At 45.6% G+C, this 12,662-nt stretch overlaps 2 protein-coding genes across 3 annotated transcripts; one reads left to right on the top strand and one right to left on the bottom strand.

Annotated features, from left to right (window-relative positions):
• Positions 1–2,087: 2,087 nt before the first annotated feature.
• On the bottom strand, positions 2,088–7,156 carry TMA7 (translation machinery associated 7 homolog). Its single transcript, XM_064453710.1, has 5 exons — positions 7,029–7,156; positions 6,900–6,955; positions 6,505–6,743; positions 4,488–4,575; positions 2,088–2,262 (listed from the first exon to the last, which is right to left on the bottom strand). The coding sequence occupies exons 1-3, from the start codon at positions 7,042–7,044 to the stop codon at positions 6,540–6,542; spliced, it is 276 nt and encodes a 91-aa protein (XP_064309780.1). The 5' UTR covers positions 7,045–7,156; the 3' UTR covers positions 2,088–2,262; positions 4,488–4,575; positions 6,505–6,539.
• CCDC51 (coiled-coil domain containing 51) lies at positions 7,122–12,496 on the top strand. 2 transcript variants are annotated; one of them, XM_064453709.1, is made up of 5 exons: positions 7,122–7,160; positions 8,713–8,973; positions 9,104–9,450; positions 9,753–9,917; positions 11,619–12,496. In XM_064453709.1, exons 3-5 carry the CDS (start codon positions 9,142–9,144, stop codon positions 12,393–12,395), a joined length of 1,251 nt encoding a protein of 416 aa, XP_064309779.1. In that variant the 5' UTR covers positions 7,122–7,160; positions 8,713–8,973; positions 9,104–9,141; the 3' UTR covers positions 12,396–12,496. The 2 variants fall into 2 exon arrangements, with proteins under 2 accessions (XP_064309779.1, XP_064309778.1); XM_064453708.1 differs by lacking the exon at positions 7,122–7,160 and adding an exon at positions 7,237–7,374.
• The last annotated feature ends 166 nt before the right edge of the window (positions 12,497–12,662 follow it).

The following is a 12,662-nucleotide window of genomic DNA, read 5'->3' as shown; positions in this document are numbered from 1 at the left end:
GGAATACAGGAGTATATATGTTAAGTAGCATACAGGAACACCGGAGATCCTCTCCCTCATAGCATCCAGGGCTACCCCTCTCCCCAAACCCACCAAAGTAACACCAAAGCTGATTCACCGAAAGCTTTAAAGAGCATACAGGCATGGTTTTAGACCAGAAAGGGGCCACCACACTGTGCTGTCTTCCAGAAGATCCAGCTCCCAAAAAAACGGATAACTTCTGCACAAAGGGCACTGAGAAAACTATTAACATTATGTCCTTGCACGGTTCTAGGTGGTGGGACGCTGTGGCACAAACATACGGACGACTGTAGTCCTTGAGGAACTCCATAACAAAACATGTCCAAGGTTTGCTCTATTAGACAAGACCTCCAGGACCTTGTCCACAGATGCTGGAAAACACCTCTCTCACGCATAGAGCCAGCAGCGAACACAGCAGCAGGGAAAGGGGTAGAAAGTTTTTCTCTTTGGGGAGGCCTCCATGTTACAGAACGGTCAGCCCGAGATGCCAAGCTGTGGCCCTGCACACAAGCGCCTCCCTTACCGCATTAGGGATGCTCTGACCCTGTGGTGGGCGGCCCCGGAGTGCCAGCGCCCACCCGACACTCGCCGTGAGGCGGGAGCCTCTCGGCACAAGGCGCATGCGCGCAGGCTGCACGGCCACCGCATGCGCAGTGCGGCGCTCCCCGGGCGAGCAGGCACTCGGGTGGCTTTGCCGGGCAGGGCCACCGGCCGCCCGCGGCCGTGGCCCTGTGGGAGGCTCCGTGGAGCCGCACCGCGGCGGCACTGCCGGGCAGCAGGCAAAGACGGGGCTACACCCCTGCCTTGGGAGGTCCGGGGAGGTGACCCGCTGCCGCGGCGGGAAGCGTCGCGCATGCGCAAGCTGCACGCCTGCAAGCCTAGGACGTGCGTGAGCGAGCGCCGCGTCGTCAGTGCGCATGCGTCAGCGGCGATTTCGCAGGCCCTCGGCGTGAGGAAGGCGTGCGCATGCGCAAGTCCACAGCCCACCCGCGGTGTGGGTGAGGAAGGTGTCCGGGCGGGGTGTGGTATCCCGCGGCTGCACTGCGCATGCGCTCGGCGGTTGCCTGCACCGCCGCGGCGGGACCGCTAGGGGGCGGCAGAGGCTCGCGATCCCCGCTCCCGCCGCCCGCCTGAGGGGCCGCTGTCCGCCTCGGACCGTAACACCCCCAGCCCTCTAGGAACATCTCTTACAAGGAAACCCTCAGAGTAGCACCTCACCCACTGACGACCAACATCCGCAGCCTTTTCCTTACGAGCTCAGAACGTGTCTTCAGATTTACTACGTAACTCCCCGCAGAAGCGACACTCACAACGGACAAGAGGGAGCAGCCTGTGCCCCACTGTTACCACTCTCCCAGGTAAGAAGCCCCCACGTTAATTCCCCCTTAACTCCCGTCTCAGGAGCACCATATTCCCGCCCTGAAGTTTCCATACCCAGCGTACCGTCACTGCTATCCATTTCAAAAATTAAGTTCTACTCCCATAAGCACTGTGCAGTTCTCCCCGCGCTCCCCCAAGGCATTGCTGGGAGCGTAAAAGGGCTGTGATGTTTCCAGCGTGCAGCTCAGGGAAAACAAGGTGTAGGTGAGTATTTGTAGGACAAAGGCAAGTGTATGTTCAGCAGCCACTGGGACTACAGCACCACAGCGCGTACACTGCGCATAGCACCACAGCATACCTAAGTAGTAACTATGAAAAGAAGTATTACTTAGGATAGTGATTGACCCTAAGGTAACCACTTTGCTGGCAATGGGAGTATAACCCTGCCTTTTGTTTAGAGAAAGCTTCTAGGTCTTAGGAGCGCATATGCTGATATAGTCACATCTTGGACAGCTGCAGCTAAAGCTGAGCCTCCAGATTAAAACTGCAGATTTTAACACTCAGACCCTGACTGACATTGTCAAAAGAGAGCAGAAGTTGAAATTTATTCTCACAAATGACTATGAAACCAGCAGATGCACTCAGGCTGCATAAGGTCACAAGTGGTCCTCAGTAAAAGCATCATTTCCAGTATAAAACAGTAATGCCTTTTTTAAAACAAAACGTACAGGTAAAGAGGGAAAATATTACATCTTAACAAAAAAGATTTATTCAGACTAAACAAAATGTACAATGTTTCCCAAGTGACAGTGAGTTTTCATGAAACTCTGAAGTCTGCAGGTCCATTGAGTAACTCGATCACTTCTTATCCCGCAGTTTGATCAAACTACTTTTTGCCAGACTTCTTTATTCCACCACTAGCTGCCAAAAGAAACAACACAACTGGTTAGATGACTGTTACAGAGCTTAGCTACAAATTTAGTTTCTCATAAAATCAGACCCCCACTAGACTGCCTGTACAACTCAGATCCCCACTGGTGAATTGTTTTTGCATGTGTTACTCTTCTGTGTTTGTGATCTCACATACTTTGTATGAATAACTTCCTTAACATGAGAAACCAAGTTTCTCCTGGAACCAAATATGCCTATAAATCTACAACAGAACTAGATATTTCAACAATTCCTTTGTTCCTCCATGGATACCCTCCACTGTTTATTTCTTATATAGCAGGAGTATAGTCTGGTCAAATCAAATTCAAGGCTAAGGGAATAAAAGCAGCGGTATCCCTACAGCAACCAGAGCCCCCACTTGGGACCAAAGCTTTACAGAAGCAGGTACTGGAATTATGAGAACTCCAGTTCTCTGCAACTATCCGTTCTCTGCAGTCCCTATTATTGAAGAGACTAAAGCAGGGTGAAAGAGAAACTATATTAACACGGCAACAAGTGTGGCATTTTTTGTAAATGCTATTTTACAGCATGTTTCATGTATGACCAGTGGAAAGGAAAAAAGAACAGCAAGGCTGCAGCAAGATGGCCTGCAAGAGCTGATGGTCCCCAGCAGACTTTGCACCACAACATGATTCTAACAGCGTTGCCTTGCTGAGGCTCTTGGGAATAGTCTAGCCCTCCCACAATAACATAACAATCACTACCTGCTTTGGCAAGCATTGGACAAGGACCCGATGACTGAAATTCAGTCTAGAAAAAGGCAGAGTAATAATGGCAGGAAAGAAGTATGAAGAAATCTGTAAGCTGAAGCGCCCTATACAGAACAAGTTTTGGATGGTAAGGACACAGAAGAGAGCCTCAGTGAATTGTTTTGCATTGGTCTGTAACACCATTCTGAGTCTCACACCCAGCACATTTTTTGTATGCTGATAAACCAGAGAAGCTAGATCAATTTGAGATAAATAAACAAGAACTACTCCAAGTCAGTAGGACTGGATGGCACTCCCTCCAAGAGCACTGAACAAGCTCTGATGTGAAAATGCAGAACTGCTGGCTAAGATTTGAGACTTAACATTACAGCTGTTCTCTCAGAAGACTCAGACTGCCAGCACAGCTCCCAGATACAGAAAGGGTTCTATAAAGAACTGGGGAACTATAGACCAGCAATTCTGACCTTGATCTCTGGGAAGGTAACAGAGTCTGTAACAAAGCAAGTGGATAAACATGGTCATGTGAAAGTTAAAGGACTTCCGTAAATGGTAAATCCTTCCTCACTGACCTGCTAGAACTCCATGAAGGCATCAATAGGTCTATGGACAAAGTGCATCCGGGGGATTTCATACCTTCAAACAGCATCTGACAAGATTGTATAGCAAAGGTTGTTACGGAAACTAAATTGCTATGGGATTGCTCAAAAGGTCCATCTAGGACTTTGCAAGATTTAAAGCTTGCTAAAGAATAGGAAGCAAAGTATTACAATTAAGGGTCTTCATGGAATGGAGATGGGATTAGTCACGTTAATGGACCACAGGTCAGAAACACCTAGAGGGAACAGACACCAGGGTGTACCCTTTAACATTGCTAATCTGATCATTGCAAATGCTGGAGGCGTGCAAGGTGATGCTGTCTCCTACTAACACCCTCTGAGACAAAGATGCACCATCAAGATGGACCCTGCAAACTTCCTTCTGTGGCACAGTGTACTTTACAGGCACTTAGGCAAAAGAGTTGAAACCAGACTAACTTCCAGCCACAGGTTGTTGGTTTGGGGTTTTTTCTGCAAGGAATTTATTGCTCTGGAAGAAATTCATCCCCTAAGAGAACAAGTACTGGATTTGTTAAACTTTCAGGACTGTGGCAAAGCTTAAAAGTAATATATCTGGAAAGAAAAGGATGGTATGCTGAAATAAGAGTAGAAATGTCTCTGCACCATCCCACCAGAATAGGTTAGCATGTCAGACACACTGTTATACCTGTTAAACCTGCACCCGCATCAGTAATTTAGGGGTGAAATTGCATAGTGAAAGAAAAAAAAATAGCCTCTATTTGTTATTTGTCTCCACCTTCCATCGACTTGCTGGTGTATTTTAAATAATCTGGAGGTACATGCCTTTTTATGTTTGTCAAGCAAAACCATGAAATTATTGAAGCCAGCAAGCCCTCAATTTTTCCTGCCAGTTTGGCACCTCACTTACTGAGGGGCCCCTTTCCAGCAGCCTTTGCTTTCATCTCCTCAAGTTTCTTTTGCTCCTCCTTCTGCTTTTGTTTAAATGCCAGATCTGTCTAAAGAAAAGAACAACAGCGTTTGTTAACATCTCCTCCCCCAAAAAAAAGTAAAAAACAACTGACAAGCAATGAGAAACAAATGTAATGTTCTAACAGCAATAAAAACCTGACTGAGCTGATGCAAGTCGGCTGACTACTACTAAATATGCAAAACTGTGACAAAGGGTATTTTTGCTGTACCAGAACACAGTGACTAATCTTTAACTGTCTATGTTTGATCTTTCTGAAATTAAACATGTGTTGTTTCCCATGGCATAATCTCATTCTGCCCTCTGAATAATCAATGTTTGCACTAAAAGCATTAATTAGCATGCCACCAGTGATACTGGGAGCCTAGCACCCAAGAGCTGTCTCACAATAAAACTTGGATTATGTGCAATCTCAGAAAAAAAGGTTGCTTTTACCTTAAAAAAAGCATTCATTAAAAAAATTCCTTCCATGCATATGTCATTATTTTTGCTGGGTTTAATACGTTTGTATTAGTTCCAAGAAATCTAATGAGACCACTGGCAAATTGTACAGGCAAACCAGGCGTTGAGCATCCCTGCTAAAACAGCCTCCAGAATTCAAAAGAGCTCAGACATACTCTGTCCCTGAGCCACATACTCTTTGTAGACATCAAGGCCAAAAGAGACCATAAGTCTTCTTCCTCAGCACTCAGGATTTTGGGGTAACTAAACCAAGGGCTTTGACAACTGAGATTGTATAGATTCTTCACCAATCCAGTCCACAGCTCAACCACCTCTATAACTGATAAGCTTTCCTCTTCTTTAAGTGACAGCTTCCCTTGCTGCAATATAAGCCTATTACTTCCCCTATCTACCCCACACAGAACATTCTGTTTCTCCATGTTTTCCACTGTTCTCTTTCTTAGCTGTAGACTCCTGTCTCTCTTAGTAAATCAATCCCTCCCATTTATCCACTTTTGTGTTGTTTTTTTTTTTTCTTGCAATGTGTTGCCCCCATGTGCTTGCAGTGCTGAGAGGAAAAGAAGTATTATTACATCATGTCTGACACACAAGATTTTGTTTATACATCTTGTATGATTTTTTTCTTTTGCAACACCTGAATTTGCAGGTTCACATTCAGTGTATGATCCAAGTCTCAAATCCTTTCAGGTAGACCTGGAGTTTAGCCAGTCATTCTCCTTGTATTTTTTAAGTTGATTACTCTTACCAAAGAAGGAGACTTTGAATACATGCTTAATTAAATTATTTTTTTTTTTCAAATTTTCTCCAATTTGTTACAATTACTTTGACCAGTCTTGTCCTCAGACAGTCTGTGGCCCCTCAAAATTTTGTTTTCTACAAAGACAATAAGCTGTGCTGTCAATAACTCAGCCAGCCAAGGCACTAATCAAATTACTTAGACTCCAATCAAAGACAAAAATCTGCAAAACCCCGCTCAATCTGTCCTTCCCGTCAGACAGCGAATTGTTAGTAACTGCTTTTAGAGCGTGGTATTCCAGCAAGCTGCACGCTCACCTTCCGCCATCTGTGGAGGTTCCATCCCTGCCTTGCACTTGAGAACGTGACACGAGCTACCGTCAAGAACCTTGTACCTACTCTTTTTCTCCTCATACACAGGGCACCATCTGGCTACAGAACAGAATTTCCTTTGTTTGCTGCAGTTGTAATAAAATCCATACTGGCTATTAATTTTTATGTTATTATAACTTGGATCCTTGTAAGCACTTAACTGGTTCTACCATTTCTCTAACTATCAAGCTTATCTAGAAAGCTACGGGTTTTTTTCCCCTTTTTCAAAGAGACATCATACTTGTCTTTTTACAGCCACTGGTGCCTCATCCACCCCCCAGACCCTCAGAAATAACGGCTTACACCCGTGCTCTGAGCCCTTACACCTAAGTACCACTATCACGAGATTCACTAGTACCTAACTTATTTAAACCCCTTGATAACCCACAGGCTGCGTGTCCTGTCCCAGGCTCTGGTGACCCGTTAATTCGTTAGACTGCCGCTTCGGCGAGGGCGCTCCGGCCTCCTCCGCGCCACCGGCTTTTCCGTTACCCAGCGCTGCCGCAGTGACCGCGGCCGCAGCCGGAATGCCAGCGGGGGAACAGCACGGAGAACTGGGACCACGGAAGGCAGCGCGTCACCTCGTCTCCCCTTACAGCCGTAAGTTTTTCCGTCAGAACGACGAGTCTACGGAAAACGACGTTTCTGAAAACGCGTATTGCTAGGGAAGGCTGAGCGCACGGAGCAGCCCCGCCACCGGCACGGGCCGTGGCTCAGGCCGGAGCCGAGAGGGGCCGGCCCGGTGTCGCTGCACCCCCGCCGCTGCCGCTGCCCCCACCCTACCTCGTCGAGGTCCTTCGACTGCTTCTTCGGCTGCTTCAGCGGCTTCTTCTTCCCACCTACAAAGACAGAAGAGACGGTAAGGCCCGGGAAGGGGGGTGGCGGCGGCGAGGGCCCCGGACCCGGCCTTACCCTCTCGGCCCGACATGGTGCCCGCTCCGCTCCTCCGCACCGCGCCTGACCCCGCGCGGCCGCCGTAGCGCTTCTGCCTTCGACTTCCGCCTTCACGCTTCCGCCTGAGGCGCCCGGCCGGTCCCCAGGCAGGTGGGAGGTGCTGCTGGGCTGGGTGGTGCGGCGGGGCCGGCAGCCGCGGCGGGCTTCTCCGGGAGAGCTGCGCGGTGGGGAGGGAGCGGCGCTGTGCTGCCCGGCCCGGCCCCGCCTAGCCCAGCCGCTCACGATCCTCTGGGCCGCCCCTGGTGGCGGTGGCGGGCGCGGCCTGGGCGAGGGCTGGCGGTGCGGGTCGCCTTGTGTAGCTGAGGTGAGCCCGGTTGCTGCTACCCGGTGGCAGCTAGAGGCGTCTGGTCCGTGGGGTGGCGGGAGCGTGGTCTCGCAGCTCTGCGTGCGGTGGCGGAGCCTCTTCCGGCCGGGAAGGGGTCGGTCATGCGGAAAAACAGATCTTCTCCCCCATCAAGGGTGAGAAGTAGAGCTGGGAATGTGCAGTGGCGTGTCGGAAATTCTGGGTTTACGTTTTGGCAGTGGCAAAAAAGGCTGCTGCAAAATAAGACGGGACCCACAAAAGCTAGTATTACCACCGATGTCCGGTGCGTGCAGCAACTGGGGTGTAAAGCTTTTGAAACAATGCTTATGTCAATGGCTGTAGGCAGAGGAAACTAATTTTCTTACAAGAGGAAGCGATAGAGGGTCAAGGCATGTTATCTCAGATGAAGCTTTCATAACTGCCTTAGGTCCTATTAGCTCAGACTAAGAGTACTTTCTTTGCAGTCTGTTTGCAACTGTCTATGTAGAAATTCTTCTAAAAACCTTGGCTTTGTCTCTCTTTTTGGTATATTGTCTCAGTAGCCTGAGTATTTGGTAAAACTCTTCATGTAGCAGTGCAATTAAAAGAGGGAAATTTTGCAGTCTGGAACAAAGTTGAGCTGAGGTTTAGTACATGGCCTGCAATGTAGAGTAGGTGGTGTAATGGTAAGACGTATGAGTGATGCTGGAAGGAGAGAGAATTTACTTCATTTCCATGTTCTTGTGGTTTTGATCTACCGTATGATTATGCATATAAAACAACTGGTAAGATTTTCACAATGCTGCTTGGTTTTATTAGCCACCTAAAATTAACATAGAAAACTGTTTTAAAATAATTTTGAAAATCTATGCAGCAGCTGTCAAGCTTTCTCAATAATCCATGTTTTTATATTACATTAGTCAAAACCTAGTTAGTCATACTCAAACTTCATATAAAACCTTATTTGAAAGTTTTCCTGTTTACGGTTTCTAGAGGAATGAGCTCTGCATAAAATTAAGATCTTATTTACAAATCAGTAGACAATAAACCATAACTAGCAGTCTGCTTTTGCAGTGTAGGCAAGAATTTTAAGCTCATTTTAAAATGCAGCCCTAGCTGTGTGTTCACTACCTGATACTTTTCTAACCTTGAGGCTCTGCCCTGTGTTTTACTTTTGTAGGCAGTCTCATGAGAATGCCTGTTGGGTTTTCTCTCTGTCCTTTATGTTTTTGTCTTTGCATTCTTCAATACTTTATGCATCTGTAGAGTGTCAGATAAAGGGAATGATCAAGCCCCACTTCTTTTCTTATGAAGATTTTTTTCCTTTTGTGTGTTTTTTCTTTTTCTGTTCTCTTGCAGAATCATTAGTACCTGTGACATGGTACACCAAACTCAAGTGTGAAAGCACAAGGCAAAATTTCATACAGCAATCACTTCTGTTCCTAAAGCATTAAATTACGCTGAAGTTACTCCCGCTGCTACTGGACCTGCACATGGTCACTATTCATGCAGTGAGGGAATTAGTAACCAAGTAGCATGATGGGAGTACTAACTAACAGCAGAAAAGCAGGAATCTGTGGCAGAACTGCCCTTTGTTGAAAACTGCAGAAAGTTCTCTAGGTAAGTAATTGTGTAAAACCTGTGATGGTTTAGCCATTCTCCAATTTTATTGGTTTTGGTACACATATGGTTTTAAGAGGTATTAATTGGCCATACTTCAATAACATCTTTTGCTTCTTCATCCTTGTAGCACTTTTATTCAGTGATTAAATTCAAGACTTGGAGCCAATGAAGTATAAGTCGGGTGTGGCCTCGGTCTCCTGTGGTCTGCAATATCACCATTTGTTGATAAAGTGGAGTCCAAAAATGAATTTACATGTAGTGCGGACTTACTGCTCATCAGCACCTAAGAGGCCAGAAGCCAAGTCTGCAACAGAAGTGGCCATGGGTCTTCTGAATCGGCTGACTGAAGCTGGGACCATTATGGGAAAAAACTCTCTCCAAAAAATGTCTGCAACATGCAAGAGTTGGTGGGACAGATATGAAGAGTTTGTTGGAATTAATGAAGTTCGAGAGGCTCAGGGAAAAGTGACAGAGGTAAACATGGAGATAACGTGGAAATTTTGAAAATATGAGATAAGATATATGAACTATAAACACTGTCTGTGAGGCAAAAAAAAGAGCCTCCAATGAGAATTGTCTTTTTTTCTGCTTTGACTGTCTGTGCAGATACTATGAATGTGTTCTAGTCCATGCCTGTTAGTAAATAGAACTCATTCCTTAGATTGAAAGGGAGTGTGGTGTGTTTGGTTGGAGTTTTTCCCTGCCCAGATTTCTATAATTAGCGATTTAGATTTGTCTGGTAATAAGTCTCTAAAATAAGTACTCTTTCTTCTCAGGCTGAAAACGTCTTTATGATAGCTCGAGGGATAGTGCGAGAGGCTCGAGAAAATGTAGAAGCCCAGCAGACTAAACTGAAGGAAATTCGAGATCGCTTAGACAGGGTCTCTCGGGATGACACCCAGTATTTAGAACTGGCTACTCTGGAACACAGGTTGCTGCAGGTAATTTGTTGGTACTTGAGCCCTGGCAAATATGACAAAAATCTGTGTGCTTTGCTTCTGTCACCAGTGACTGTTTTTGCAGATGCAGTTCAGTTCTGAAGTACAGTGATCTGAGTCAATTTCTGATGATACTTCTTTTAGTTAATTGAGATTTTTTGATCTGCTCTACTAATTGTAGATGTTAACACTAATGTAGGCAGCAAATTTGAAGAAAGCTGAAGTTAATGAGCTTAGGAAATTAGTTGTTTGAGTGGTGACCCATACATGAGTAGTCAACAAAAGCTGTAATTCAATGAATTAACCTTCCATGTGACGAGAGAAGCTCCTTTCTAGTTGTTAATCCGTGAAAACTCTCTTACCTGCCTTCCATGTGGCTGCACCACCTAGACAATTCATGGGAGCTTTTGTCAGCAGCAAGGGTGAGGCAAGCATGAGGGAGGTCTTCCCCCTCATGAGGAAGGGCAGACCTTTCCCCCCATGAGGGAGGGCAAGCAAGGAAATGAGGTTGACTGCAGCGCAGGTAGGGGCAATATCCTCACCGACAGGACATGGCCCTACCACACCTCAGCTGGATCACCCAAGCAGGGCTGGTGACAGGAGCACATTTATCAACAGCCATCAATCACAGAGAAAGGGAAGGTAGCAGCTGAAGTCAATCCAGGAAATCCATAGGAACAGCTGGGAACAGGCCTGGAAACAAGTACGCACCTATGTCAACACTTAAGCAAGAAGTGGGTACTCAGGCATGACCTTAAACGGAGCTCCTGGGTCAGTGGGCAGAACATCAGGAAAGAACTAGAGATCTGGTCTGTGTGGATGAGATGCCAAAAAGAATTGGAGCTCTGTGTGACTATGAAGAAAGGTAAAAACTCAAGTCACCACTGTCCATAAGGTGGTGGTGTCACCTTACAAAAGAAATATGTGCTCAGAAGAATGAGAATAATTCTGGGAGATGCAGTTAGCTGGCAGACAAGCTTACCTCTGCCAATAGCAGTGATTCCTTTGCTAAAACACCAGAATTTTACTGCAGGAAGATAACCAGGAAACCTTCTGCTATTTTGCTGAGAGAAAATGGCTTACAAAAGGAACTGCTGTGCTGAAGCCAGTGAGAAGGGAAAAAGGCAAGACACTTGTCTGTGAGCAGGGTAAGAAAGAGAAGGCAGAGGGATAAGAAGTGTATATGTTCATGAGATGAATCTATCCAAGACATCCTTTCCAATTGTATTTTCATTTCCATTTTTTAAGGGGTTTAGAACTGAAAGGGAGAAGTGTGGTAAAGGTAGTGCTTTGAGAAGTGGGCGGGGCTGGAAAAAAGTGAAGGTTACAAGGGGAGAAAGACCTTACCTACACATACCGTTTTCTGTCATCAGCATAGGACAGATTCTTGTGTAGGGGTTCTTGAGCTGTAATTCTTGATGGCCTTTTCCATTTTTCAGCTTTGACTTAAAATGATGTCGCATTGACTTAAGTAGGCTCAATAAAGAAAACCCCACATTAAAAGGAAAATTTCTGAAACAGAACTAATGGATGTTCTTCATTTCAGTTCCTTCATCTGCATTGGGGTTTTGGGGGTTTTCTGGTTTGGTTTTGTGTTTTGGTGGTTTGTTGGGTTTTTTGTTTTAGTTTGTTGGGGTTTTTTTTATTGTAGACTTTAGAGCTTCATCTTATATCTTCTCCTTCAAATCACTGTATTTCTTGCAGGAAGAGAAGAGGTACCGAGCTGCGTATTTAAATGCAGAAGAATCTGAGAGAGAAAAATTCTCTCTCTTCTCTGCAGCTGTAAGGGAAAGCCATGAGAAAGAGCGAACAAGAGCTGAAAAAACGAAGAATTGGTCTATTATTGGTTCTGTACTGGGAGCCATTATAGGTGTTCTTGGTTCCACCTATGTTAATCGGGTGAGGCTGCAAGAATTAAAAGTCTTGGTGCTTGAAGCACAGAAGGGCCCAATAAACCTGCAAGAAGCCATCAAAGAACAGGCCTCCAGCCATTACTTACAGCAGAAGGATCTCAGTGACGTCATAGCAGACCTGAAAAATGTGCTGCAAACAAGGACATCACAGGAAATAAAAGAAGGCGCTTCATTAATTAGAGCAGACAGGAATGACTCCATAAAAATAGATTCTCTTTTAATTCCTTTAAATGAACAGCTAAACTACACTAAGCAAGTCAGTTCATGTCTAGGGAGTTTACAGCAGCAGTTTAACAGTCTCCAGGAAAGTCTAGCACAAATGATTTCGGAGGTGCAGAGCGTTAAACTTGCGGTCCATTCTAGACCTACAGAAAGAGTGATGCCAAGGTCTTCAGTGGAGGGTAAGAGCCAGGTTTCTGCTGTGAGAGATGTGATTTTAGAGCTGTGTGATACCGAGCGGAGACTGGAAACACAAATCAAGAGAAATTCTATTTACAGCACTGCCGTGACATGCGCTATGTTTGCTGTTACTCTGCCAGTACTCTATATTATACTTAAAGGGAACTGATCACTACTTGCCACAATTTCCTAGGTTAATAAAAGTAAACTTGCACTATATAAGTACTTGTAGTACAAGTCCAAATAAAGTTGCATTAGCATTTCTCATTATGCTTTCTCCTGTATATTTGGAAAACTTGTAAAGACTTAGTCCATCTACAGCTGCAGGCTCCACGTTAAGTCTTTGTCATGCCTTGTGGTTTTTAACTCCTCACGCAAAGGAAATTCCACAGTTTCATCTGTTGATTTCATTCACTGTCTAGTCTTGTATATCATG

The sequence above is a fragment of the Phalacrocorax carbo genome, chromosome 6 (genome assembly GCF_963921805.1).
Source record: "Phalacrocorax carbo chromosome 6, bPhaCar2.1, whole genome shotgun sequence".
Taxonomy (NCBI): domain Eukaryota; kingdom Metazoa; phylum Chordata; class Aves; order Suliformes; family Phalacrocoracidae; genus Phalacrocorax; species Phalacrocorax carbo.
This window is presented reverse-complemented; position numbering and strand designations above follow the sequence as displayed.